Source organism: Bombina bombina, chromosome 10, assembly GCF_027579735.1.
Source record: "Bombina bombina isolate aBomBom1 chromosome 10, aBomBom1.pri, whole genome shotgun sequence".
In the NCBI taxonomy this organism is placed as follows: domain Eukaryota; kingdom Metazoa; phylum Chordata; class Amphibia; order Anura; family Bombinatoridae; genus Bombina; species Bombina bombina.
Genome location: NC_069508.1, coordinates 190,671,025 through 190,697,598, shown reverse-complemented (window position 1 = coordinate 190,697,598; position 26,574 = coordinate 190,671,025). Strand labels below are relative to the sequence as shown.

The 26,574-nt window shown below is 39.7% G+C and overlaps 1 protein-coding gene across 5 annotated transcripts in view; it reads left to right on the top strand.

Moving 5' to 3' along the window:
* Positions 1 to 26,574, top strand: part of SZT2 (SZT2 subunit of KICSTOR complex) — a 482,374-nt gene that overhangs the window by 356,363 nt on the left and 99,437 nt on the right. For 3 of the 5 annotated variants that reach the window (XM_053693601.1, XM_053693602.1, XM_053693600.1), the window contains 2 exons: positions 20,460 to 20,519; positions 22,980 to 23,377. In XM_053693601.1, the coding sequence (XP_053549576.1) occupies positions 20,460 to 20,519; positions 22,980 to 23,377 (458 nt within the window). The remainder of the gene's footprint in view (positions 1 to 20,459; positions 20,520 to 22,979; positions 23,378 to 26,574) is intronic. The other 2 variants (XM_053693604.1, XM_053693603.1) reach the window with 1 other exon arrangement.

The following is a 26,574-nucleotide window of genomic DNA, read 5'->3' as shown; positions in this document are numbered from 1 at the left end:
AGTCATGTGACCGCTATTGAAAAGCATTGAGAAGCAGTGCATTTATTAAAATAGCCAGTAGGTGGAGCTGTCCGCTTGTGTTGCAGCAAAATCAATCAAGCTGAAATTAATCAGTTTAACCAGACCTGAGCTATCGAGAAGATTTCAAGGAAAAAGATCTTCCTGTCTATAACTCAGTCCAGATTGGAATGCATAGAAAGAACTGTTTGCAGAAAAATGCAAGTGAAGTCTGTTGTGTGATTATTTTATTAGGTTTATAATGCTGTCTAGCAAATGTTTTTGTTCATTTAACTTAGTTTAATTATATATTTTGTGTTGTATGATTATTTTATTAGGTGTATAATGCTGTCTAACATTTAAAGTCTTCATTTCGAAGCTTTAAAAATAATGTATTAGGTGTTACTTATGACAATTTTGAGAGGGGCCTGGAACCTATCTCCCTCACTTCCCATTGACTTACATTATAAACTTGGTTTCAATTTACAACGGTTTCGATTTACAACCATTCCTTCTGGAACCTAACCCCGGCGTAAACTGAGGGCTACCTGTATTTATTTCATTTTGTGTTGTTCTGTCACTCTTGTAATGACAAGAAAGATTTTTGATGTAGTCCTGATATTGTGAAATTTGAAGTTTTTTTCTTTTTTGGCCCCCATTATGTTACAATAAATGGCAAAAGGTTTTTCTTTGGTTTCTCTGGTCGATTACATTTGTTCATCTATCCTTATGGCCAGTAAGCCTTAGAAAGACATTACTTTTCAGGTGATACTTTTACACTAGTAAATCTATGGCTTATATTGGGTGAAGCCATCCTTAACCTATTATACAAGGTGACTGCATGCCTTTCCTGGCATACAGTCACTGGAATTTGTATAGGTAAAAATGACTTACCCTTGCTCCATGTATCTCCATGTATCTTAGGCAAGGAGATATTTTTTTACCTTCCATGCTTTCATGTGGGCTGGTTTGCTTGTAGCCCACCTGTACGTGGATCATATGCCATCTCAAGAATATAGGAGATATTTACTTGCTTTAATTGCTATCAGTTTTGTGTGCGCCGGTTTCCTAGACTGTCAGGGGACAACCTTGAATCATTTTCTTTAAAAAGGTCCTAGCTTGGCTATATATTAACCCAAGGAGAGCAAGAAAAGGATTGTGTATGTAGGGGAAGATGAAGAAGACTTCTGGGAAGTCTCTACTTAGAGGAAGATTTTTGATAAATCTCTACGTAGCTTCAGATAACATAAACCTATAATTCACCAGCATATACTGTATGTCTTATGTTATCAATTTGACTACAAAAAAAATAATTAAATCATATTCTGATTAATGTTTCCAGTTTGAATGGACAGTAAACCTTAAAGGGACACTCAAGTCAAAATAAGCTTTTATGATTCAGATAACGCAGCAGTTTTAAGAAACTTTGCAGTTTACTTCTGTTATAAAATTTTGCCCAGTCTTTTTATGTGTCTGTCAGTGTCACATGATACAGGGGGACGGAAAATGAGAAAAAAACTAATTTGTCAGAAAAAAATCTACTGCATATTTGAAATTTAGAGTAGGTGTTATTACATTGTCTTTTTATTATGCACATGTTAATTAGGTAATTCTACTGCATTGAATGGTCCTTTAATATTGGCTGCAATGTTTAAAAAAAATTATTGCATGACAAAGTTTGGACACCATCAAGCTTTCTATGTGTTTTTCAAAAGTTACTTAAGCACCCCGTTGAGTGCTTGTTGCTGGACTGTGTTGCCAACCCCCTGCTAGGTGCATGCTCTAAATAGCCCATGGTGCCGGAGCTAATTATCTGCTTCTCATGATAACTATTTAACAAGGTTTAATTTCCAAGGAATATATTTCACAATTCTTTGTAAATAAATAAAAAGAACTCAAAGACCATAATCAATGTTTAAGAAAACAAAGGTTAAATATATTTGAGCATTGACAAATTATCTTCTTACAGAAATTATACATTTTGTCAAGTAAATATTTGTAATGCATATTCAATAGACTATTAGTAAGTTATTTCTTTCCTAAGATATGGAGAGTCCACAATGTCATTCAATTACTAGTGGGAATATCACTCCTGGCCAGTGGGAGGAGGCAAAGAGCACCACAGTAAAGCTGTTAAATGTCCCCTACCCATAATCCCCTACCCATAATCCCCTGTCATTCTCCTTGCCTCTGTCAGTAGAGGAGTTGAAGTTTTGGTGTCTGAAGAAAAATTTGATTTCTTTTCGCTTCAAGCAAGATTTGGGGTTTAGCTGTAGTCCACGTTAATCCTATGCGATTCTGTGCTGCATGCTTAGTTAGAACTCTTGAATTTAAATATAATTTGTTACTCTCTGAGCCCAATAAAGTCTCTCAGGATGATGCTGTTCAGTCAGTGCCACAGCTTTCTGCTCAAATGTCCCAAGCATCATTGGTGTCACATGCAGTGTCCTGCGGTTCATCTAATTCTCCTGGAGGACTATATTTGCCTGCAGATTTTGCTACTCCGATATCTTCTGCTATACGGCATTGTCTGCTTTCCTTGTTTTAGGGAAACGCAAGAGGAAGACTAAATATTTATCAGATGCTAATGTGTCTGTTTCACCTGCTAATACGCAGGTTGTCCTTCCTCATAAATCTGATGGGGAGGATACCTCGGTAGCTTCTGAGGGTGAGATCTCAGATTCAGACGGTGTAACTCCTTTGCCTGATACTGAAGAAGTTAACTTCAGATTTAAGGTTGAACACCTTCGTTTCCTGTTGAAGGAGGTATTGGCTACTTTGGATGACTCCGATTCTTCTATTGTTGTCAACCCTAAAAAAATCTAGTAAACTTAATAAATACTATGATGTTCCTTCCTCTGTGGAAGCATTTCCTGTTCCTGACCGTGTGACAGAGATTATTTCACAGGAATGGGAGAAGCCATGGATTCCTTTTTTTCCCTTCTTCTATTTTTAAAAAGATGTTTCCTGTTGCTGATTCTATTAAGGATTCATGGCGCACGGTGCCTAAAGTAGAAGGATCTATTTCTACTCTGGCTAAGAGAACTACGATTCCTTTAGAGAATAGTTGTTCTTTTAAGGATCCCATGGACAAGAAGTTGGAGGCTTATTTGAAAAAGATGTATGTTCATCAGGGTCTTCAATGGAAACCTGCAGTTTGTATTGCCACTATAGCAAGTGCAGCATCTTATAAGCGGAATGCCTATTTTAGAAGAATCTCTGTTAAAAGGAAATCCAGGATAGGATTAAGGCTTTCAAATTGGAAAATTCCTTTTTTTCTGATGCTAACATGCAAGTTATAAGACTAGGAGCCAAGATGTCTGGTTTAACTGACATTTGTGGCTTAAATCTTAATTGGCTGATGTTACCTCCAAATCTAAGCTTTTGGAGCTTCCTTATAAGGGTAAGACCTTGTTTGGACCTAGTCTGGCAGAAATTATTGCTGAGATTACAGGTAGAAAAGGGTATTTTCTTCCTCAAGATAAGAAGAATAGACCTAAAGGACGCCAAAGTAATTTTTGTTTCTTTCGTAACTTCAGAGGTCAGAAGTCTTCCTCTTCCAAGCAGGAACAGTTCAAGCCTTCTTGGAAATCCAACCAGTCTTGGAACAAGGGGAAGCAGTTTAAGAAGCCTGCAGCTGATTCTAAGTCAGCATGAAGGCTCTGCCCCCGGTCCGGGATCGGATCAAGTGGGGGGCAGACTTTCCCTGTTTTGTCAAGCCTGGATACGAGATGTCCCAGATCCTTGGGCTGTGGAAATAGTATCTCAGGATTACACAATAGAATTCAAATCCTTTCTTCCCAAGGGCAGGTTCCACCTTTGAAGACTGTCTGTAGATCAGGTAAAAAGAGACTGTGTTCAGGACCTTTTTTACCTGGGAGTGATTGTTCCAGTTCCAATAAGGGAACAGGGTCTAGGATTTTATTCAAACCTCTTTGTGGTTCCCAAAATAGAGACTATTCGTTCCATTTTTTTCTTTGGTCCAAGAGGGTCAGTTCATGTATCTTCATTTTCCCATCCACAGGGATCATCACAAATTCCTGAGATTTGCTTCTCTGGACAAACACTTTCAGTTTGTGGCTCTTCCATTTGGCCTTGCCACAGCTCCCAGAATTTTCTCAAAGAATCTGGGGGCTCTTTTGGCAGTGATCACTTCTCAGAGAATTGCAATAGCGCCCTACCTGGACGACATTTTGGTTCAAGCAGCATCTTTTCAACAAGCAAACTCTCATACAGAGATCTTGTTGTCTTTTCTACGTTCCCACGGTTGGAAAGTGAATCTGGAAAAGAGTTCCCTTGTTCAAGCTACAAGGGTGGTTTTCTTAGAGATCATTATAGATTCCCTATCTATGAAGATTTTTCTGACAGAGGTCTTGCCTCTTGCCTCTATCTTCAGTCTACTGTTCAGCCATCAGTAGCTCAATGTATGGAGGTTATTGGTCTGATGGTCGCTTCCATGGACATCATTCCCTTTGCTCAATTCCATCTGAGAGCTCTGCAGTTATTTTTTTCAATTTTCTTTTTACGTTTTTGATAAAGATTTAAGTATGAATGTATGAAATTTATAATTTAAATACTGACTGTGATCTTTAGGACAGCGCTTTATACTGGAACACAGAGAAGAGCATACTACATACAATTGTATATCCTATTACAATTACTTTCGGCTAGATCACAAGTTTTTGTCAGTAAGGCTTGCGGGGCTAACGCTCCTTTTTTTCTTATTTCTCCCTTAAGCCAATGCTGGAATTACGAGTTTTCTTTAAGCCGGCATTAGCCTCAGAAAAGTGAGCGTTGAGCAAAATTTAGCTCCACATCTCACCTCGATACCAGTGTTGCTTACGGTAGCGGTAAGCTGGCAAAACGTGCTCGTGCACGATTTCCCCATAGGAAACAATGAGACTGATCTGGCTGGAAAAAAACCAACACCTGCAAAAAAGCAGCAATCAGCTCCTAACGCAGCCCCATTGTTTCCTATGGAAAAATAAAAAATATGTCTACACCTAACACCCTAACATGAACCCCGAGTCTAAAAACCCCTAATCTTACACTTTTTAACCCCTAATCTGCCGCCCCCGACATTGTCGCCACCTGCATTATACTATTAACACCTAATCTGCCGCTCCGGACACCGCCGCCATCTACATTATACTTATAAACCCCTAATCTGCTGCCCCCAAAATCGCTGACACCTACATTATAGTTATTAACCCCTAATCTGCCCCCCCAACGTCGCCGCAACTATAATAAAGTTATTAACCCCTAAACTTAAGTCTAACCCTAACCCCCCTAACTTAAATATAATTTAAATTAAACAAAATTAATTTAACATAATTAAATTAATCCTATTTAAAACTAAATACTTACCTATAAAATAAACCCTAAGATAGCTACAATATAACTAATAGTTACATTGCAGCTAGTTTAGGATTTATTTTTATTTTACAGGCAACTTTGTATTTATTTTAACTAGGTACAATAGTTGTTAAATAGTTATTAACTATTTAATAACTACCTAGCGAAAATAAATACAAAATTACCTAAAAAAATAAACCCTAACCTAAGTTACAATTACACCTAACACTACACTATAATTAAACTAATTACCTAAACTACCTACAATTAAATTAAATAAACTAAATTACTAAAAAAAAAAAAAAACACTAAATTACAGAAGAAAAAGAATTACAAGAATTTTAAACTAATTATACCTAATGTAATCCCCCTAATGAAATAGTGGTGGGTTGTAATGATGGGGGTGGTATTGTATTTTTTTTTTTACAGGTAAAAGAGCTGATTACTTTGGGGTAATCCCCCCGCAAAAGGCCCTTTTAAGGGCTATTTGTAATTTAGTATAGGGTAGGGAATTTTTTTTATTTTGGGGGGCTTTTTTATTTTATTAGGGGGATTAGATTATGTGTAACTAGTTTAAAATTCTTGTAATTCTTTTTTTATTTTCTGTAATTTAGTGGGGGTTTTTTCCGTAATTTAGTTTATTTCATTTAATTATAATTAATTGTAGGTAGTTTAGGTAATTAGTTTAATGATAATGTAGTGTTAGGTGTAATTGTAACTTAGGTTAGGATTTATTTTACAGGTAATTTTGTACTTATTTTAGCTAGGTAGTTATTAAATAGTTAATAACTATTTAATAACTATTCTACCTAGTTAAAATAAATACAAAGTTGCCTGTAAAATAAATATAAATCCTAAGCTAGCTACAAATGTAACTATTAGTTATATTGTAGCTAGCTTAGGGTTTATTTTATCAGTAAGTATTTAGTTTTAAATAGGATGAATTTATTTAATTATCTTAAATTAATTTCCTTTAATTTAAATTATATTTAAATTATGGGGGTTAGGGTTAGACTTAGGTTTAGGGGTTAATAAATTTATTATATTAGCGGCGATGTTGGGGTTGGAAGATTAGGGGTTAATAAATGTAGGTAGGTGTCGGCGACGTTGGGGGGGCAGATTAGGGGTTAATAAATGTAGGTAGGTGTCGGCGACGTTGGGGGGGCAGATTAGGGGTTAATAAAATTTAACTAGTGTTTGCAAGACGGGAGGTTTAGGGGTTAATACATTTATTAAAGTGGTGGCGATGTCCGAGCGGCAGATTAGGGGTTAATAATTGTAGGTAGGTGGCGGCGATGTTGGGGGCGGCAGATTAGTGGTTAATACATATAATGTAGGTGTAGGCGATGTTAGGGGCAGCAGATTAGGGGTTCATAGGTATAATGTAGGTGGCGGCGATGTCCGGTCGGCAGATTAGGGGTTAAAACATGTATTTTAGTGTTTGCGATGTGGTGGGGGGGCTCGGTTTAGGGGTTAATAGGTAGTTTATGGGTGTTAGTGTACTTTTTAGCACTTTAGTTAAGAGCTTTATGTTCCGGCGTTAGCCCATAAAACTCTTAACTACTGACTTTTAAATGCGGTAGGAGTCTGGACAGAAAAAGGGTGTACCGCTCACTTCTTCCAAGACTCGTAATACCGGTGTTAGGCAAATGCCATTAAAAAGATAGGATACGCAATTGACGTAAGGGGATTTGCGGTAGCCTCGAGTTGCGGAAGAAAAGTGAGCGGTACACCTGTACCTGTCAGACTCGTAATGCCAGCGGGCGTTAAAAAGCAGCGTTGGGACCTCTCAACGCTGCTTTTTAAGGCTAACGCCAAACTTGTGATCTAGGCGTTTGCTAGTTGAGCTCTGCAGTTATGCATTCTCAGACAATGGAATGGAAATCATTCGGATCTGTCTCAGAGAATAGTTCTAGATCAGGACTCTCTCCCGTTCTCTCAAGAGCATCTGTCTCAGGGCACATACTTTCGGAGACCTTATTGGGCGATTGTGACCACGGACACCAGTCTGCTAGGCTGGGGAGCAGTCTGGGACTCATTAAAGGCGCAGGTTGATGGACTTGTGAGGAGTCTGCTCTCCCCATAATTATCTTGGAGTTGAGAGCGACTTTCAATGCTCTGATGACTTGGCCTCAGTTGTCTTTAGCCAGGTTTATCAGATTCCAGTCGGACAACATCACCTCAGTGGCTTACATCAACCACCAGGGAGGAACCTGGAGTTCCTTAGCAATGAAGGAGGTGGCTTGGATTATTCAGTGGGCCGAAGTTCACAATTGTTGCCTATCTGCTATCCACATTCCAGGAGTGGACAATTGGGAGGCAGATTTTCTGAGCAGAGAGACATTTCATCCTGTAGAGTGGGCTCTTTATCCGGAGGTGTTCTCCAGGTTAACCATCAGATGGGGGGTGCCGGAGTTGGATCTGATGGTTTCTCGGCAGAACACCAAAGTTCCAAGGTACGGTTCAAGGTCAAGAGATCCGCAGGCAGCTTTGATAGATGCTCTGGTGGTTCCTTTGGTTTTCGGTCTAGAATATCTGTTTCCTCCATTTGTGCTCCTTCCACTAGTCATTGCTCATATCAAACAGGAGAGAGCGTCAGTAATTCTAATAGCTACTGCGTGGCCTTGCAGGGTCTGTTATGCAGATGTCATCTCTGCCACCTTGGAGGTTACCTCTGAGGAAGAACCTTCTAGTTTAAGGTCCTTTCCTCCATCCAAATCTTGTTTCTCTGAAGCTGACTGCTTGGAGATTGAACTCTTGGTTCAGGCTAAGCGTGGGTTTTCTGAGTCGGTCATTGAGACCATGTTGCGGCTTGCAAGCCTGTAAGTCGTAATATTTGGCGTAATTTCCTTTATTGGCGTGATTCAAAAGGCTTCTCTTGGAGTAGGGTCAGGATTCCTAGAATTTTGTCTTCTCCAGGATGGTCTAGAGAAAGTTTTGTCAGTAAGTTCTCTGAAAGGTCAGATCTCTGCTTTATCTATTCTGCTTCATAAGTGTCTGGCTGATGTGCCAGATGTTCGTTCCTTTTGTCAGGCCTTGGTTAGAATCAGTTTGAGAGATGAGCAATGGCAACACTCTTGTTATATAAGACTAGGGGGCGCCCTAAATTGCAATAATATAACAATGGTAAGATATAATTGTATTATATACAGATTTCTAGCAATCAGATCAGAACAATCAAATGTGAGATAAAATGAATAATAAATAATAAAATAAAATACCATAAAATATAATGTAACAATTTATGCAACAAGTGTGAGACACTTAATAATAGTTGTGACAGTTGAGATTACTTAATAAAAAGTCACTGAGAGGAGGACAGAGATTATAGAGGCAGCAATCTGTAAAGAATCCGGCCGGGATCCTAAGAAGATGATCTAAAAAACATAAGAGAGACAGATGCGCCACATGGCCCAATATTGTTTGTTCAGCGGGGTAGATATATTCACAATAGCAAGTGTTTAGATAAAAAGTTGATACTTTACTTGGTAAAACAATAAAAACAAGCGACACGTTTCTCAGCACACAGGCTGTTTCCTCAGGCTTATAAAATGTAACCAAAACACTTGCTATTTATAACCCACAATTGTAACAACCTAATTAGGCACACATGTTAGGGGAGTGACAGAAAACAAATCCCTATGGTAACATCCTATCACAATTCACTATTCATCATAGTGAATTGTGATAGGATATTACCATAGGGATTTGTTTTCTGTCACTCCCCTAACATGTGTGCCTAATTAGGTTGTTACAATTGTGGGTTATAAATAGCAAGTGTTTTGGTTACATTTTATAAGCCTGAGAAACGCGTCGCTTGTTTTTATTGTTTTACCAAGTAAAGTATCAACTTTTTATCTAAACACTTGCTATTGTGTATCATTTGGACCTTATCTGATCCCTTGGATCTCCTGCTGTTCTGCCTGCTGTGAGAACCTGCCATAGTCTGTTGGGTGACTGCATTGACCCCTTCCTGCCTGATTAGCATCAATGAAGATGCTTTACCAATTGTGAGTATATTTTCAAATATACACAACATCATCTTCTGGTTCAAAACTGTACTAGGCCATATAGGCACCTTTGTGTTTGCTTGTATTTCCATCACAGAAACACACCACTCTGTCCTAGAGGTCGGTCTGCTGGGTGACTGTGACTAATCCCAGACTGCTCCTGCTGCACTAACTGGAGTGCTTCCTAGATTGTGAGTTAATATTGGTACCACTAGAATATATCTACCCCGCTGAACAAACAATATTGGGCCATGTGGCGCATCTAACACTCTTGTTACTTTACCCATACGTATGAGGGTAGAGTGCTTTTCCAGGTGGTATCCTGTCCAGCTCTCTTGCTGGAATTGTTTTTGTACTTGGTTAGAATCAGGCCTGTGTTTAGACCGTTTTCTCCTCCTTGGAGCCTTAGCCTTGTTCTTAAAGTTTTGCAGCAGGCTCCGTTTAAGCCAATGCATTCCATAGATATTACGTTATTATCTTGGAAGGTTTTGTTTCGTGTTGCTATCTCTTCTGCTCGGTGCAGTGCGATTCACAATACCTTATTTTTAATGCGGATAAGGCGGTTCTTCGTACTAAATTGGGTTTTCTCCCTAAGGTGGCTTCAGTTAGGAATATTAATCAGGAGATTGTTGTTACTTCTCTTTGTCCCACTCCTTCTTCTCTCACTCCTTCTTCTCATAAGGAACGTTTGTTGCACAACTTGGATGTTCTAAAATTCTATCTACAGGTTACTAAGGATTTTCGCCAATCTTCTGCCCTGTTTGTTTGTTTTTTTTATTTTCAAAACAAGCTTTATTGATTTGTAATAAAAAAGAAAAAGCAACATTACATAGGTATAGCAAATTTCACAAAGGGTACATTACATTAGGAAGATACATTCTGACAAAAACCAAATTAACCCTTCTATATTCCTAGAATTTCTAAGTGCTAATATTTATCATGTCTGGAGCAGGATGTTCCTATCTGCTAATTGAATGTCTTCGACTTCTTTCAGTATTGTTCTTGAGCTTGCTCCAACGAGTAGAAAGACTCGTTGCATATATATAAATTCACAACTTTGGTATAACATGTTCATTGTAGCTTAATATCAGAATTAACTTGTCTTAACATTAAAGCACTCAGCATTTTTACCACATGCTGCTGAGGTTTGGATGTTTCTGACGTTATGACCCAGGTGGGTTAAAAGAAAGAGGGTAAACGGAGAAGTATTGACGGTAGAGAAAAGGAGGGTTGTGGGTAGGTGGAGCAGTAAGAAGAGAGACAGGAGGGGAGGGAGAAGAAAAGAGAAGGGAGGAAAAAAAAAAAGGGGGGGGAGGGGAAGGAAGACGGGGACGACGGAGAGGACAGGACCATGTGTTTTAAGGATTCTGGGGAGAGGGGGGATGGAAGGGGCGACGGTTAGTTACAAGGGAGTGGAGATATGGACTAATGAGGTGGGGATACCAGACCTAGGGGCAGGCTCCGCCCCCCGATTGATTTGGTCAGTGTTCCTATGTGCTCAACTTTAGATTTTCTATAAAATTTCATTAGAACCCTTTGCCCGACCATGTCAGTGTCATCATCTCATGTGTGGCTAGTTTGCCTGTCTTAAGATAGTGATATCTTTCAAGCTTCAGCAGTTCCTCTACCCTAGCCCTCCACTCTTGTATATCTGGCACCTGAGATGTCTTCCAGTGCCTGGGTATTAGGCCCTTCGCACTGTTTAGCATGAGCAGCAGAAGTAGGTACTTATCCTCTCCCGTCACTTTAGGGAGTCCATGATGGATCAGATATGATGGTTTTGGAGGAATAATGACCTTTAGTACCCTGCTCATGTCTCCCAACATCTCCTCCCAAAACGATTGTATTTGTGGACAGTTCCACCAGATATGCAGGAGGGTTCCCTCCCCACCACAGCCCCTCCAGCAGCCCCCACTTGTGTGCGGATAGATTTTTTGTAGTCTATGAGGGGTCATATACCACCTGCTGAGCAATTTGAAGTGGGCTTCCTGTATTCTCATTGACATTGAAGCTCTCCTGGCCCTATCAAAGATCTTGAGCCATTCTCTATATTCTATCTCCTGATCTAGGTCTACCTGCCAGGCCTCAGTGTAGCTCGGAAGTGAAGATTCCCCTTTCAACAAGAGAATTTTGTATATCTGAGAGATAAGATGAGTCGGGGTTTGGGATATCGTGCAGAGAGTTTCAAATAGTGTCCTTTGCCTCGTGAGCGAGGCTCTGTCTTTGTGTGTTTTGAAGTAGTGTGCTATCTGTGCCATTCTAAACCAGGAAGCAAATATATCTGGGGCCCATTCCATCAACTCTGCATGTGGTTTGAGCCTATCTTGATGTATTATGTTGGACATGGAGGCTTCCTGGAGAGTGTGGTGCGCTCCCGGAACATGTGGTGTGTTTTCTATTCCCAGATCTGGGTTGTCTCGAACTGGAGTGTTTGGTGAGCTATGGGAAGAGAGCTGCGGGTTTTCGCTAAGTAGCCTGTCCCATGTCGCAAACACTTCTTCCATCAGGGGGTACCTCTGTACCGCAGGAGGGCGTTTTTTAGCAGAGACCCCTGCCAGGGCTCCCGTGTTGTTGCGGTTCAAGACCTCATTGTCCATCTGGACCCAGGCCTTACTGCGTAAGTTCTGGCTCCACTCGACTATCCTCTGAAGAGAGATAGCTCTCTGGTATTCCCTCAGTAAAGGCACGCCCAGCCCTCCCCTCTCTCTGGGCAGGTAAATGGTCTGTTTTCTGATTCTGGGTTTCACCCCATTCCAGATATAAGACTCCATGGCTGTTTGTATTTGTCTGATGTATGGTGTGGTTGGGTGAATCGGGACAGTCTGCATCACATACAGCACCCTCGGCAAGATGTTCATCTTGACCACCCCCACCCGTCCCATCCATGAGATCGTTTTATTTTTCCAGTTGTTTAAATCTCCGGTTATGTCTTCACAGATATGTTTATAATTAGATTCTGATATCTTGCAGATGTCGGAGGAGATTAAAATCCCTAGGTATCTGATGGACTGTTCTGCAACTTTGATGGGACAGTCCGCATAGTGAGCAGCGAACACCACGGGTTGTTCTGTAATGTTTAATATTTCTGATTTCTGGGGGTTAAGCAGAAAGTTAGATACTTCTCCGTAGGCAGAGAATTCCGATAGTGCTTCCTTAAGTGACCTAGGGGAGTCGGATAGTGTCAGCAGAATATCATCTGCATACATCGAAAGTTTATGCTCCGTCCCCCCGATCCTTAATCCCTTAATGGTCGGGTTAGCTCTTATTTTGCTCGCCAGTGCTTCAACTGTCAGAGCAAACAGCAATGGCGAGAGGGGGCATCCCTGCCTAGTTCAGTTTTGGATCTGAAAGGTGTTCGACAGCGTACCGTTGACCCTAATTTTGGCATTAGGTGCCGAGTAGAGTGACATAATCACATTTATTATGCTGGGTCCGAATCCGAACTTCTCGAGGGGATGACGCATGAAGAGCCAGCTCACCGGGTCACACGCTTTTTCTGCGTCCGTTGAGACCAGGGTGAGTGGCTGCCCATGGTTGTGGGCATACGTGATCATCTGAAGGATTTTGAGAGTGTTGTCTCTCGCTTCTCGGGCAGGTATAAACCCTACCTGGTCAGTAGAGACCAGGTTTGGCAAGAGCTTATTGATTTTCGATGCTATAACCTTGGCCAGTATCTTCACATCTGAATTTAAAAGGGATATAGGCCTGTAGTTATAGGGTTTGTCGGGCGGTTTCCCGGGCTTGGGGATTACTGTAATGTATGCTTCCAACATGGAGCGTGGAAGGAATGGGGAGTCGGATAGCGTGTTAAACAGTTTCATCAGAATTGGGGCTAAGATATCTGCATATTTTTTGTAATACTTGAGTCCAAACCCCTCCGGTCTGGGGCTTTTACCGGTGGGGAGGTCTTTGATCGCTTTTTTGATTTCCAGAGTGGAGATGGATGCCTCCCTGTCCCCCTCTGTGATTTTGGGGAGGGCTACCTCCTCGAGGTATGCTATGATTTTCCCCTTCTCCCGTCCCCCTTCCTGGCACTCCCCTGCTTCTCCATGTACCTGTTTGAGGTTGTACAGTGAAGCATAGTACTGTCTAAAGGTGTCTATCGAGTCTGCATCTGAATTGATATTACCCTCTTTATCCACTATCTGATGCACATGAGATTTAAGCTGTTTGCAAGCTAGTGCCCTGGCGAGTAGCTTTCCTGCCTTATCCCCCTGCTCGATGTAAAGTTGTCTCAGCTTTAGTGCTTGATTCTGATATTCTTCCTGTAGGAATTGCATGAGTGTCTTTCTAGCTGTGGTCAGTGTTTCGGCATGTGCCTCATCTGTTGGTTGTGCTTTGTGGTTTGTGGTTTGTTTCAGCATTGGCTACCTGTGTCAGCAGATTTTGGTAGTGTTCCCTTCTGGCCCTTCTGAGTCCCGATCTCCTTTTGATCAGGAGGCCCCTGATAGTACACTTGTGTGCTTCCCAAATAGTGGTATCTGGTAATTGGTTGTCGGTGTTGTGTCGAAAGTACTCCAGGATAGCTCCGCTCAATTCTGTGCCAAACAGAGGGTCATCCAACAGGGTGTCCTCCAACCTCCACATATAAGGTGTCACTGGCACAGTGGGCCACAAGATTGCGCACCCCACCGGAGCGTGGTCCGACCATGTGATCTGATGTATGTTACTACTTCTAGTGATTGTTAGTCATATTGTATCTGTGAAAAGATAGTCTATCCTGGAGTACTTCCTGTGGGGGTGCGAGTAGAAGGTGTAGTTCTTGGCCGCGGGGTGGTGTGTGCTCCAAATGTCATATAGACCAAATTCTGTCAGTGATGTATTGATGTGTTTCATTGTCTTGTGGGGGGTGCTGGAGAGGCCATCAGAGGTGTCCAGCAGGGGGACAAGTGATGCATTGAGGTCCTCCCACGTATAAAATGCCCACCTTAAGCTCTTGTATTTTTCGTATGACTTTTGGCAGAAAGAGGTGCTGAGAGTGATTGGGGCAGTAGATATTGGCTAGGGTGATAGGCCTATGATATAGGAGCCCTGTGACCACTACATATCTGCCCTCTGGGTCTTTGTATGCTTGTATGACCTGAAATGGCATTTTCGCGCTGAACAAGATTCCCATCCCGTTCTTTTTTCTGGGGCCTGACGCGAAAATAGCCTTAGGGTAGCGGTGAGAACACCACTTTGTCTCGTGACCGACTGAAAAGTGCGTTTCTTGTAGAAGTATAATATCCGCACCCATTCTGTGCATATCCCTAATGAGTATGCATCGCTTATTAGCACTGTTCATCCCCTTTACATTTATCGTGACTAGCTCTATAGGGCGCGGTCTTTTCTGAGTCTGTGCCATGGTGTGTGTAGGTTTGCAAATGTTCAGGGGGCTTGGAGGGGTAGGGAAACGTGGTGGGGAGGGAGGTGAGGATCTATTAGAGAGAAGGAGAGAGGAAAAAAAAAAAAGGGGAAGAGGGAAAAAGTGAGTACGAATTGAAGTGAGGGGGCAGAGTAGAGGAGATGAATGGGAAAGGATGTGAGTTAGTAGAGAGTCTGGGATGGGAGAGGTGAGGAATTAGCAGTTTAGGGGGGTTAGTTCCCTTTGTTTTGGAGAGAAGTTGGCAAGAATAAGGAGGGGGGAAAGAAAAGGAAGGTGTACTGTGCTAGACGTCAATAGATAATTAACTGACTCTAACTAAACAGTTACTTCAATAGGTCGGGGGGTAGTTGTCCCCGTATTTTCGCTATAAACATAAACATTTATAATTAACTTAGTAAATTAACGTTCTCTAGTTACACAATCATAAACAGCATATCAAGGCATAACAGTAAACGACATATGAAGAAAGAACTTTAAGCAGCAAATATTGAAACATTGCCTTACATAACCTGTTTAAACCTATATCCTATCCACAGGCCCGCACCCGCACATCTTGTATCACTCCCTCCCTCCCCAAACTACTTCTGTGTATTTCCTCACTGATAGCTCTACCCTCCCAGCCCCCAGCACCGAATCCAGCGCTGAGGGCTGCGAGAGCAGGCCCCCCGTCTTTGTTCTCATGGTGTATAGGTGGGTGCGCTTGTGAGGAGGAGGTGTGTTAGGTCATGAATCTTCTGCCTGTTCCCTGTTAATTAACTGGTTACCTTGTAAATATATATTCTATCTGATAATACATACCCATGCTATCTAGTTCTAAGCATAGTTATAAATATGAAACATCAGATAAACATTGACATCTTTTATCATATGTGCTACATACGACCTTCAAGCGATCCAGGCAGCACCAGCTCTGTCGCTACAGGTTACTTATATCTTACAGCTAAGAGTTCTTCTAGTCTCTTTGAGTTTTGTTCACTGTGCTAGTGGCTGGCGATCTTCAAAGAGGGGCCTTCTCTGGGCCCTGCGGTTGTCATCACCAATTTCCTGTGGAGGGGCGATGTGGATGCCCAAGGCTTGGTTAAAGCTGGGTAGGTCTTCTATAGACTTAAAGACATGTGAGGTATTGTTCTTTGTTGCTATCAGACAGGTGGGGAAGCCCCACCTATATGGGATCCTATTGTGCATACTTTTTTCAAATTGATACTTTCGCCTCGGCTGAGACTGCTTTTGGGAGAAAAGTTCTTCAAGCGGTAGTGCCTTCTGTTTAGGTCTGCCTGTCTTGTTCTCTCTCCCTATTCATTCTGTGTCCTCTAGCTTGGGTATTGGTTCCCACTAGTAATTGAATGACGTTGTGGACTCTCCATATCTTAGGAAAGAAAACAAAATGTATGCTTACCTGATAAATTTCTTTCTTTCCGGATATGGAGAGTCCACAACCCCTTTTTAGACAATTTTGTTATTGACTAAACCTTAGGCACCTCTCCACCTTTGTGTTATTCCTTTTTCCATTTCCTTTTGGTCGAATGACTGGGGATTATGGGTAGGGGAGTGACACTTAACAGCTTTGCTGTGGTGCTCTTTGCCTCCTCCTGCTGGCCAGGAGTGATATTCCCACTAGTAATTGAATGACTTTGTGGACTCTCCTTATCCGGAAAGAAAGAAATTTTGTTTTCTCGTCATCTTTTTTTCCTGCAATTTAACTCTAATAACTTAGAGGCTGGAGTAGTTTGTGCAGGATTCTGAATTCTGACACAAGAAACATTCTACACAGTGATTGCTTGATCAGTGTCGGAGGTCCCTAAATAGCCAAAGCAAATGAAATAAGCAAAAAACAAATAATTTATAAAATCACTGGACTGCAAAACAATCGGCTAGATTTAGAGTTCTGCGGCCAAAGGGGTGCGTTAGCTGTGTGTGCTTTTTTCACAGAAGGGCTGCGTTAAGCTCCAAAAAGGGGGCGTAGAGCATATTTACCGCAACTGCAACTCTCAATACCAGCTGTGCTTACGGACGCGGCCAGCTTCAAAAACGTGCTTGTGCACAATTTCCCCATAGCAAACAATGGGGCCGTTTGAGCTGAAAAAAACCCTAACACCTGCAAAAAAGCAGCGTTCAGCTCCTAACGCAGCCCCATTGTTTCCTATGGGGAAACACTTCCTAAGTCTGCGCCTAACACCCTAACATGTACCCCAAGTCTAAACACCCCTAACCTTACACTTATTAACCCCTAATCTGCCGCCCCCGCTGACCCCTGCATTTTATTATTAACCCCTAATCTGCCGCTCTGTACACCGCCGCAACCTACGTTATCCCTATGAACCCCTAATCTGCTGCCCCTAACACCCCCGACCCCTATATTATATTTATTAACCCCTAATCTGCCCCCCCCCCCAACGTCGCTGCTACCTACCTACAATTATTAACCCCTAATCTGCCGACCGGACCTCACCGCTCAGTTAGCCTGTTCTAGCTAAGCAAGAAAAAAAAATAACTGCCAAATTTTAAGTTTATACATAATTCTCTGTATAAAACATAAGCCACACACATACTAATAAAGTATTTCACCAAAATGAGCCCAAAGAGGTAAAACGTCCCAATAAAGGGAAGATTAACCCCTAGTCTCAACATACCTAAAGTGCCTGCCCACTGCCAAAGAAAATCCTGTATAAAGGATTTTAAAAATGTCCCCATCTACTGCATATGACAAATTCTTCTAAAGTGCAAGTCTCCAAGCACTTACCTGCAATCTAGCTGTCTGGCAGGAAAACAGCTCACAAGGCGTGAAAGGACACATACTCCTTACATAGACCTGTAGAAAAAGAAAGAACAGAGTAACTGACTCTGGCTTTCTGTAACATGGGCAGCAATGTGTTAGGAAACAAAGCAAGGATGACCTCACAACTTCCTAACTGCTTTAAAGCCACCACTATTCTACTGAAGAGATTGACGTGGACTCAGCTAAACCCAAATCCTTGCTTGCATGGAAGAGTACCCGAAAATGGAATTAATTTCTTCAGAAACTAAACTTTACCTCCTCCATTGACAGAGGCAAACAGAATGACTGAATTACAAAACAAATAGTCCCAAAAAAGTATGTATATATATATATATATATATATATATATGTACACTTTATTCGTTATCCATTTAAAACAGCATACAAAAATAAATAAAAAGAAAAGATTGGTCTAACGCGTTTCTGCTAGCTTGTTGCCGTATTCATAGACCCTATCTAGTAACAGTTTACCTCTCATTATTTAGGTCTCTAATTACAATTCAATTATATGCATCTGATTAGTTTTTAGTATTAACCCCTTATATTCAAAAATGGCATGGATGATTCTTATTTAGCTGCAAACAATATAACATATAATTAAACTCTAATGGATAAGGGAAATAGCATGCATAATTAAGAATACATAAAAAATACACAAAGATATCGCTAACATGTAGTGCTATATAAACAAGGTGTAACAATTATTTTATACATAGAAAAAATATTATATAGTAATAGAAATGTGATTAGTGCCGTTCTGTAAATGCATAACTCTTAATATTATCAAGTCTAAACAGGACACTTCAATTTTAAATGTTTAACATTGTATCTATTTAAATATTAATGATATATACCTTGCCTATAATGTATAATATTTTGTATATGATTCACTAAAATGTTCCATAAAGGATACATGTATGTTTAACTGGTGCTGCAAATATGATATTTTTAACATTAGCAATAGTAAAATATATTTCTTCTTGCGCTATACATGTGCTAATACCGAAGTATATATATCTCATATATTTATGTATTCTTATTAATACAGTAATTCTTTTATGACTATTTTCAATTCCTAGTATTCACTCCCAAAAGTGCAATTTAACTCTAATAATTTAGAGACTGGAGTAGTTTGTGCAGGATTCTGAATTCTGACACAAGAAACATTCTACACAGTGATTGCTTGATCATTGCCGGAGGTCATGTATATATTTCCCTAAATAGCCAAAGCAAATGAAATAAGCAAAAAACAATTAATCTATAAAATCACTGGACTGCAAAACAATGCAAAGTTTGCTAACAAAGTACGGTTTTAAATACATTTAAAATATGTTTTTGTATGCAGCATTTAACTGTTAACATATATGCATGGATGAAAAAATATGGTCATCATCCTAGGAGGTGCTTTCAGATCATAAAGGCCTAGAGACCCCCCATAACCCTTTCCTTTAAAGCCCAGAAGCCCCTCTTGAAAATAAAGCCCCTATATATAGGTTCTTATAGCCAGGTGATGACTGTGGTAATAGCGATCATTATTATTATTATTATTTGCATAAGGGCTTATGTGAGCGCTTATTTGCACATCAAAGTTACATAACTTCACAGAGAGCCCCTTATTTATATGAGGATAACCCCTTCTTTTTACTATAGAGTTTAGGGGGAAAACACACTATTGTTTCACACCTTTTAATGCAGGTTATTTATGTCATGATATAATATATACGTAAAATAAGGGTATAGTTTAAATCTGCTGTTTCACCTGGAAAAAACAAGATTTCTTACTGAAAAATGACATAAATGTGAACAGCATGTAAAAACAGGGGTGTGAATAGCTTAGCAGTTAAAGGGTTAATATCCCTTTAATTGATAAGATAATTAATGTCACTTTTTGAGAGAGAATGAATCAGAGACCTTCTTTTAATTTAGTTTTTTGCTTTTCTTCTTTGCAGCCCTGTTTAGTCATAGATAAAACCTTCGGACATTGCCGCCTAGGGACTAACAAGTTGCTGCATTAGCTGAGGAATTTGCACTCTTAAATGACTGAATGAGATTAATGATTGAAGTTGATTGGGTAGCCAGGACTCTATAGAAACCATTCAGTGTTTGAGAAATGAAGCAGAATTCCTCTTTCCCACAAATACCAAGCCTCCATTTATCTGCCCAATGAAGACTCTAATTTGTTAACTGTTTGAATGATATTCTGTACTGCGCAGAAACAGAACTGTCTGAGTAGGATGATATGTAGCATGGGCGCAGTGCATAAATTACAGGCTGCGCAGTGTGAAATAATGAATGAGGATAAGCCAGCCTGCAGAATAATGAATGAATCTGAGCAAATCGCACCTTCCATTGGGTTATCAGTCACATATCCCCGAAAAAAGAATGTATAAAATAAATGAGATGTTCTTACTAGGAAAGGATAAGGTAGTAAACTAAGCTAGCACATTAATACATTTTAATTTCTCTAATATTACAGATAACTTATTTATAATGGTGAATGGCAGAGAAATCATAAATTAATATCGCTCCTGCCACTTTATCTTCATCCGAAAACTATAATTTAAGGATTCTAGCACGGTCAGATATCCATGTGTCTTTCCTAAGAATGAGTGATAAATAAAATGTGTATTTTCTCAGTAGCATGGGAAATAGTTTTATTTACTTACGGCAGTGATTTATTAGTTCATTACATTTGTGCAGGTAAAATCTCAATTACTTTGCGGTACTTTATCTCAGATGGTAATATATAAATGCAGTTTATCACACCTTATTTTTACACATTTTGTCTTTAGACTCAGTGCTTTGAATCATTTGTAATTATGGGTATGGGACGTTTTTAAGGAGATTCTGTTAGGAATTGATAGTTGAGTTTTTGGTCATTTCTGGCTGTCTCAGTCCCAGACTAGCCATAGATCCTGGTCTGGTTTGTGTATGTTTCATTTGCTCTTCTCATCAGGGTACCCACCCAACCCGAATTCCTAGCAAGAGGGCCCCCGAAACTACATGCGAGTCTGCGGTATGTCCCCTCTTTTCAAAGACGTCTTAGCTTTTTCACATTTCTCAGTGGGCTCCTTTTCATTCCTTATTCATGGGATTTACTATCTACTTTTCTTTATATTCATTCTTCAAATTTACATAATAAGAACATGAAACTACCAATTTTTTTACATCAGCTTAAAAGTTTAAAGTTTGTCCCAAGATTTTATGTGTATAAATAAATAAAATGGATGACTTAAAAGGAAACCAAAATATTTTCTTCCATGGATTAGATAGAACATACAATGTACTGGTTTTATCAAATGCACTACTGGGAGCTAGATAAGCATATTGGGTGAGTCAATGACAAGAGGCAGTAGTGTTGCTGTTTCTGAGCCTACATAGATATGCTTTCAACAAAGGATACCAAAAGAATGAAACAAATTAGATAATAGAAGTAACGTCATTTTTACTTTCATGTCCTTTTAAAGCACACTTTTGCACTGATGCAATTCAGAACATTGGGGAGTTTCATGTTCCTATTTAAAAAGGACAGAGAATCAACTCTGAAATGATTACTACACTGATTAGAGAGCAAATGCACAAAAACTTAGGTTTTATTTAACAAACTATCCAATCAGTTGGGTAGTTAGGCTGCACCAACCAAAATGTAACCCCACTCATTCATGATTTAAGCGTTTTTAGAGCTAATCGCTCCGATTTACTCACACCGCTCCTCCTCCTGGTGCCGATCTACACTTTTTTTTCCCTCAGTGACAATTCTTCATCAGGCCAATTGATTTTCTGGCCTTTAGAATGCCAAGTCCTTACACAGCACGCCCCATGGATCAATTGCAAACTCAAGTGACCGGATGGAGAAACGTCACCGAAAAAATAAATAAAGTGTATATCGGCACCAGGAGGAGGAGTGGTGTGAGTAAATTGGGGCGATTAGCTCTAAAAACACTTTTATTAAGAAGCAAAAAAGTAATCATGAATGACAGTGGGGTTAGATTTTGATCATAGTTACACTGATTTCTTCCATAACGATTAACTTTACAATCACGTTAAGTAAAGTCTCACAAGATTTCAGAGCTATCCAATGACATCACAGTAAAGTAAACTGATGAGGCTTATTACAGATGACTCTGGATCACAGAGCACTTACTCTTGTGAGCTGAAGGAATTTTGAGGTACAAAATATTTGTTTATTCATTGGGATGTCAAGTGAATATTTTCCAGTCACCTTTTTACAGTTATGCTGCATCAATTTCAAGTGTATTAACATATGGGTGTTATGTCCTTTTAAACCCTGATAAATAAAATGGGTATTGGAATACACAGCCATTATTTGCTCACTTTATCTGTCCCTAACTGTCAGAGTTTTCACGGGAATAAATCTATTTAGAGTTAAGTAACTTGTTCGGTGCAGCCCAAGATTAACCTAACAACTGTATGAGTGCACACCTAAACGTAGTTATATCATGGTTCAAAGAGAATTCTCTGCCCCTTTAAAATATTCTGGACAACATGGTTTGTCATTCATGAATGTATTGAAATCACTCTTACTGCCTGATTCTGCGATTGTGTATCAACATTGGGTCTTGCTTGACATCTATTGTTAACAAGTCTGCTGTGCCACATTAGCTCATACTTCATCTAATCTCTATTTAATTTACTAATGCCTCTGTGTTTCCTGTGACATTGGGTTAGATTATATTTCAGTTGTAAACGTTGCAAGAAAGATCTCCGCTAAACTTTATGATGTGTTTTTGTTTTGTTTCTTTTATTTGTTGCATTTGCAAATGGAATGTGATCCAGCCCAGTGTTTTTCAGAACTTACTTCTCTGTAAATTAACTCTATACACAACAAAGTCCTAGGCTTGCAGCTCAATCTTAAACTATCAGTCCCTAAGGCATTTCTCCCTCTTTGTGTATTAGGATGTTGGTGATGGTCTGATTTAATCTGCTTTTTGATAAGATAGAACATTTGGAGTAAAGGGTTTGTTGAATTCAGTGGCTGGTTGCAGGCCACACATGATCTGTGGACAGATCTGGATGCCAGATGCAGTTAGCTAGGGAGACCTTGCTGACCTATTTTATGTTAATGGGTGAACTTAACTGGCGCTTATGCTCATGTTGGTTAATAAGGCTGATAGGCTGGCGATCTGTCAAATGGTTGTATCAGCACTATGTCTGGTTATCCAGCTTTTGGCTTTATTGATGATTATGGTTTTGCTACTCAGCCTCGTTGGGTATTTTGGTTTTAGCATTTGCTTTACTGATTTGTTGACCACTCACATGGAGTACAGTTTCTTTAGTTTGTTCTGGCTGATACATCACTGATTCGGTGTCTTATTTTCTATTGGTTGTAAAATCACTTGATCCACTCTTCATTCTTTCTTAATACACATTGTTTCTCCACAACGAATAAGCATTCTCCTCTCACTTGGTCAACAGTATTTCATTGTTCATTATTCTATCTTCTGTTTTTTGGCAGCTTTCCATGCTGTTCACAGAGGAATGTGACAAAGTTCGGGATCTGATGCACGTTCATTCATTTAGCTATGACTTCCACCTCAGAGTCCTCCATCAGTATTTGCTGGGCTCCAGCATGTCCTTGCGCCAGGGGTATGACCTTGCAAGCTTCCTACATCTCTTCATCTCTCAGCATCCAGATATCCCAAAGTATGGCCGCAACCATGTCTACCAAGGAATGCTGTCCCTTCCAACTGGAATGATTGCTGCTCACCAACTGTATAATTACATAGCTGATCATGCAAACACTTATCACATGAAGCCTCTGCGTATGATCCGGCCTACTCCAACTGGTAGCAACGGGAAGAAAAGCGGCAGCGGAGAACAGAACGAGTACGGCTTGGTGTCCATTTGGAACAGGTAACAGCACAGGACTGAATGTTACTAATTTCCTGTAATGTATTTTATGTGCAATGGATCTGAATATTTATTAGACAGTCGTTGCTACCAAAGTCATAGCAAGTTCTGGAGTCAGATAATGGCGCATAAGTAATAAGGACATGAGGTAAAAAGTAAAATCTGTAACTTAAGTTTTTACAATGCTGCAAATATCCTAAACCCGTAGCTGGTATGCAGCATTTGCAGGTTAGAGAGTTTGTTTTTTGGACACTTAAAGGGACAGTCAACACCAGAATGTTTATTGCTTTAAAAGATAGATAATCCCTTTAGTACCCTTTCCCCAGTTTTGCATAACTAACACTGTTATATTAATACATGTTTTACCTCTGTGATTACCTTGTATCTAAGCCTCTGCAAGCTGCTCCCTTATTTCATTTTTTTTTTTTTTTACAGACTTGCATTTTAGACAATTAGTGCTGACTCCTAGGAACTCCACGGGATGTGAGCACAGTGTTATCTATATGACACACATGAACTAACGCCCTCTGGTGGTGAAAAACGGTCAAAATGCATTCAGATTAGAGGCGGGCTTCAAGGTCTAAGAAAATAGCAAATGAGCCTCCTAGGTTTAGCTTTCAACTAATAATACCAAGAGAACAAAGCAAATTGGTGATAAAAGTAAATTGGAAAGTTGTTTAAAATTACATTCCCTATTTAAATCATGAAAGATTATTTTGGACTTGACTGTCCCTTTAAAGAGGGGTGGGAGAAGCAACATTTTATATAAAAGCAAGAGGTGTTATTCTACCTAATAGCGTCACAACAAAATAGATAAAACAGCTTTAACCTAAATTTTTATTTTTTCCCCTTGGTATTTTCGAGCTCTGTCCCTGTAAGCATTACGGTAGTGATGTAGTCTACAATTCCTAATGGAGCAGGTTGCTGCGCTGTATGTGCACAAAGGAGACGATGCCCGGAGAGTAAATAATATAAAAAAGTAACCAGTTATTAGAAAAAAAAATCCATATTTAAAAAATATTATTCTACGATAACAGAGAATCTCATGTTCGTAACAGATTTTACAGCAAGAGGCCCTTTTTTGTAAAGGGATCTGAAACACATTTTTTTATTATTCAGACAGAGCACTGGTAAAACAACGGTTTACTAATCAGCTGATTATTTCACCTGTGCTGTAGTTCCGATATCCTCACAATCTGGTCTGTTAGGGAGGCCTGAGGAAAGGTTAGAAAACCAGTGAACCAGTAAAATCAAAACTCTAGGCCAGACAGCCTCAAACTTGCCCCTCCAGAGGTTTTGGAACTACATTTCCCATGATGCTCAGCCAGCATATCAGCTCGCTGAGCATCATTTGAAATGTAATTCCAAAACCTCTGGAGGGCCAAGTTTGAGGCTGTCTGGCCTAGGCCCTTGTACGTTACCTACCTAGGTATTCTATTCAACAAAGAATAACATGGGAGCAACAGAAGCAAATTGGAAACTTTTTAAAATGACGTGCGCTATATATGGAAGAAAAAAATGGGTTTGATGTCCACTCTACTTAAAGTGAAGGTAAAGTTGCCTGGTTGTCTATCTAGAATAACTTTCTTTGTCCCAAATCAATATGAGTTTAATTCATAATTTTTTTTATATATAAGTGTAAATTAAGTTATAGCCGTAATTAATCAATTTATGAAAGTCCACAAATTCAACCCGTTATAAAAAAAAATTCTGTGTTGATCACGTTTTCCGAGGATCCAATTGAAAATCTAGCCGTTAGGCGGCCGTCACTATAACGTCATCAACATCTTGTTGATCTGCGCATGCACTATTCTTTTTTACTTGATCGTGGAATCCATGCGCGCTTCCGTTTCGCACATGCATATTAGTTTCCTATAGGAATACCCCTAATATGCCATCGGCTACCGGACGGCTCTGATACTGACAATCTCAGTAGAGAGTGAACTTGCCGATTTGCGCATGCACATTTTAACAGAGAATCGTGAATGCGCTTTTGAGATACGTATAGAGTGGGTGGGACCACTCTATATGTCACAGCACAGAAAACTAGGAAAGGAAAGGTTGGGTGGAGTTAGCATCGAAACTATAGGGAAATATATATATGAAAAGTCAGAATTTTTTATTGAAATAAACTTAGCGATTAGCTTATTGTAATATTAACTAATGCATTGATGTGTTCACAATGACCAAACTTTACCTTCACTTTAATGCCACTTCCTCTCTGTGCTTCAGTGTTCCTTTAATAGCTGCTTGTACTCTGAGTTGACTTTGAACAAAATAATGTTAATTTGTGTTAATTTAGCTAAGGTTTTGTGCATCCCCTGAGGCCGTAATCCTGAATGAAGCAGGAAATCTTTCTGCATACTATTAATGTCTAAGGTGCTATAGCTGAGAGCACTGTTACATCGAGACTCAATGGATTCTAGTTTATAACACATACACAATATACTTTAAGCCAGAAGCCCATTTCCTTGTAAATAATAGAGAGAACTTCTTCACAGCAAATTGAAAATGGGGCTGATTAATCACTGAGCAAATAAATATGCATTGTTAAACAACTGTTAAGAGTGAATTAAAAAAAATAGCCTCTATGCTTCTGCTGCTTCTGTGTGTGGTTCAAGTTCAAACATTTTTTTAAAGGACATAATACTCATATGCTAATCACTTGAAACTGATGCAACATAACTGTAAAAAGCTGACAAGAAAATATCATCTGGACATCTCTATGTAAAAAAGGAAGAGATTTTACCTCAAAATTTCTTCAGCTCACCAAAGTAAGTGCTCTGTAAACATTTATACTTCTGCTGCTGTCTAGCTGCAAGTTGAAAAAAAAAAAATCAATAGCCAATCAGCATCAGCAGTGCTGAGGTAATGCTTTGCCTTTGCTAAGATCTCATGAGATTTCATAGAACTTACTTAAATAGGAAAATAACATGACTGTGCCTGCACATGCCAGATGAACACTCCCGTGCAGGTCCTGGGATAAGTCACTTTACTTTGGTGTGTTAATACTTAAGAAATTTGAGGTATAATATTTTCCTTTTTTACATAGAGATGTTCAAGTGATATTTTCAGCTTTTTACAGCTATCCTGCATCACTTTCCAGTGCTTTTACATTTGAGTATCATGTCCCTCTAATGTTAATATAAGAAATGTATGTATGCGTGGTGTGTCCCATTTAAAAACAATATACAGGGTTT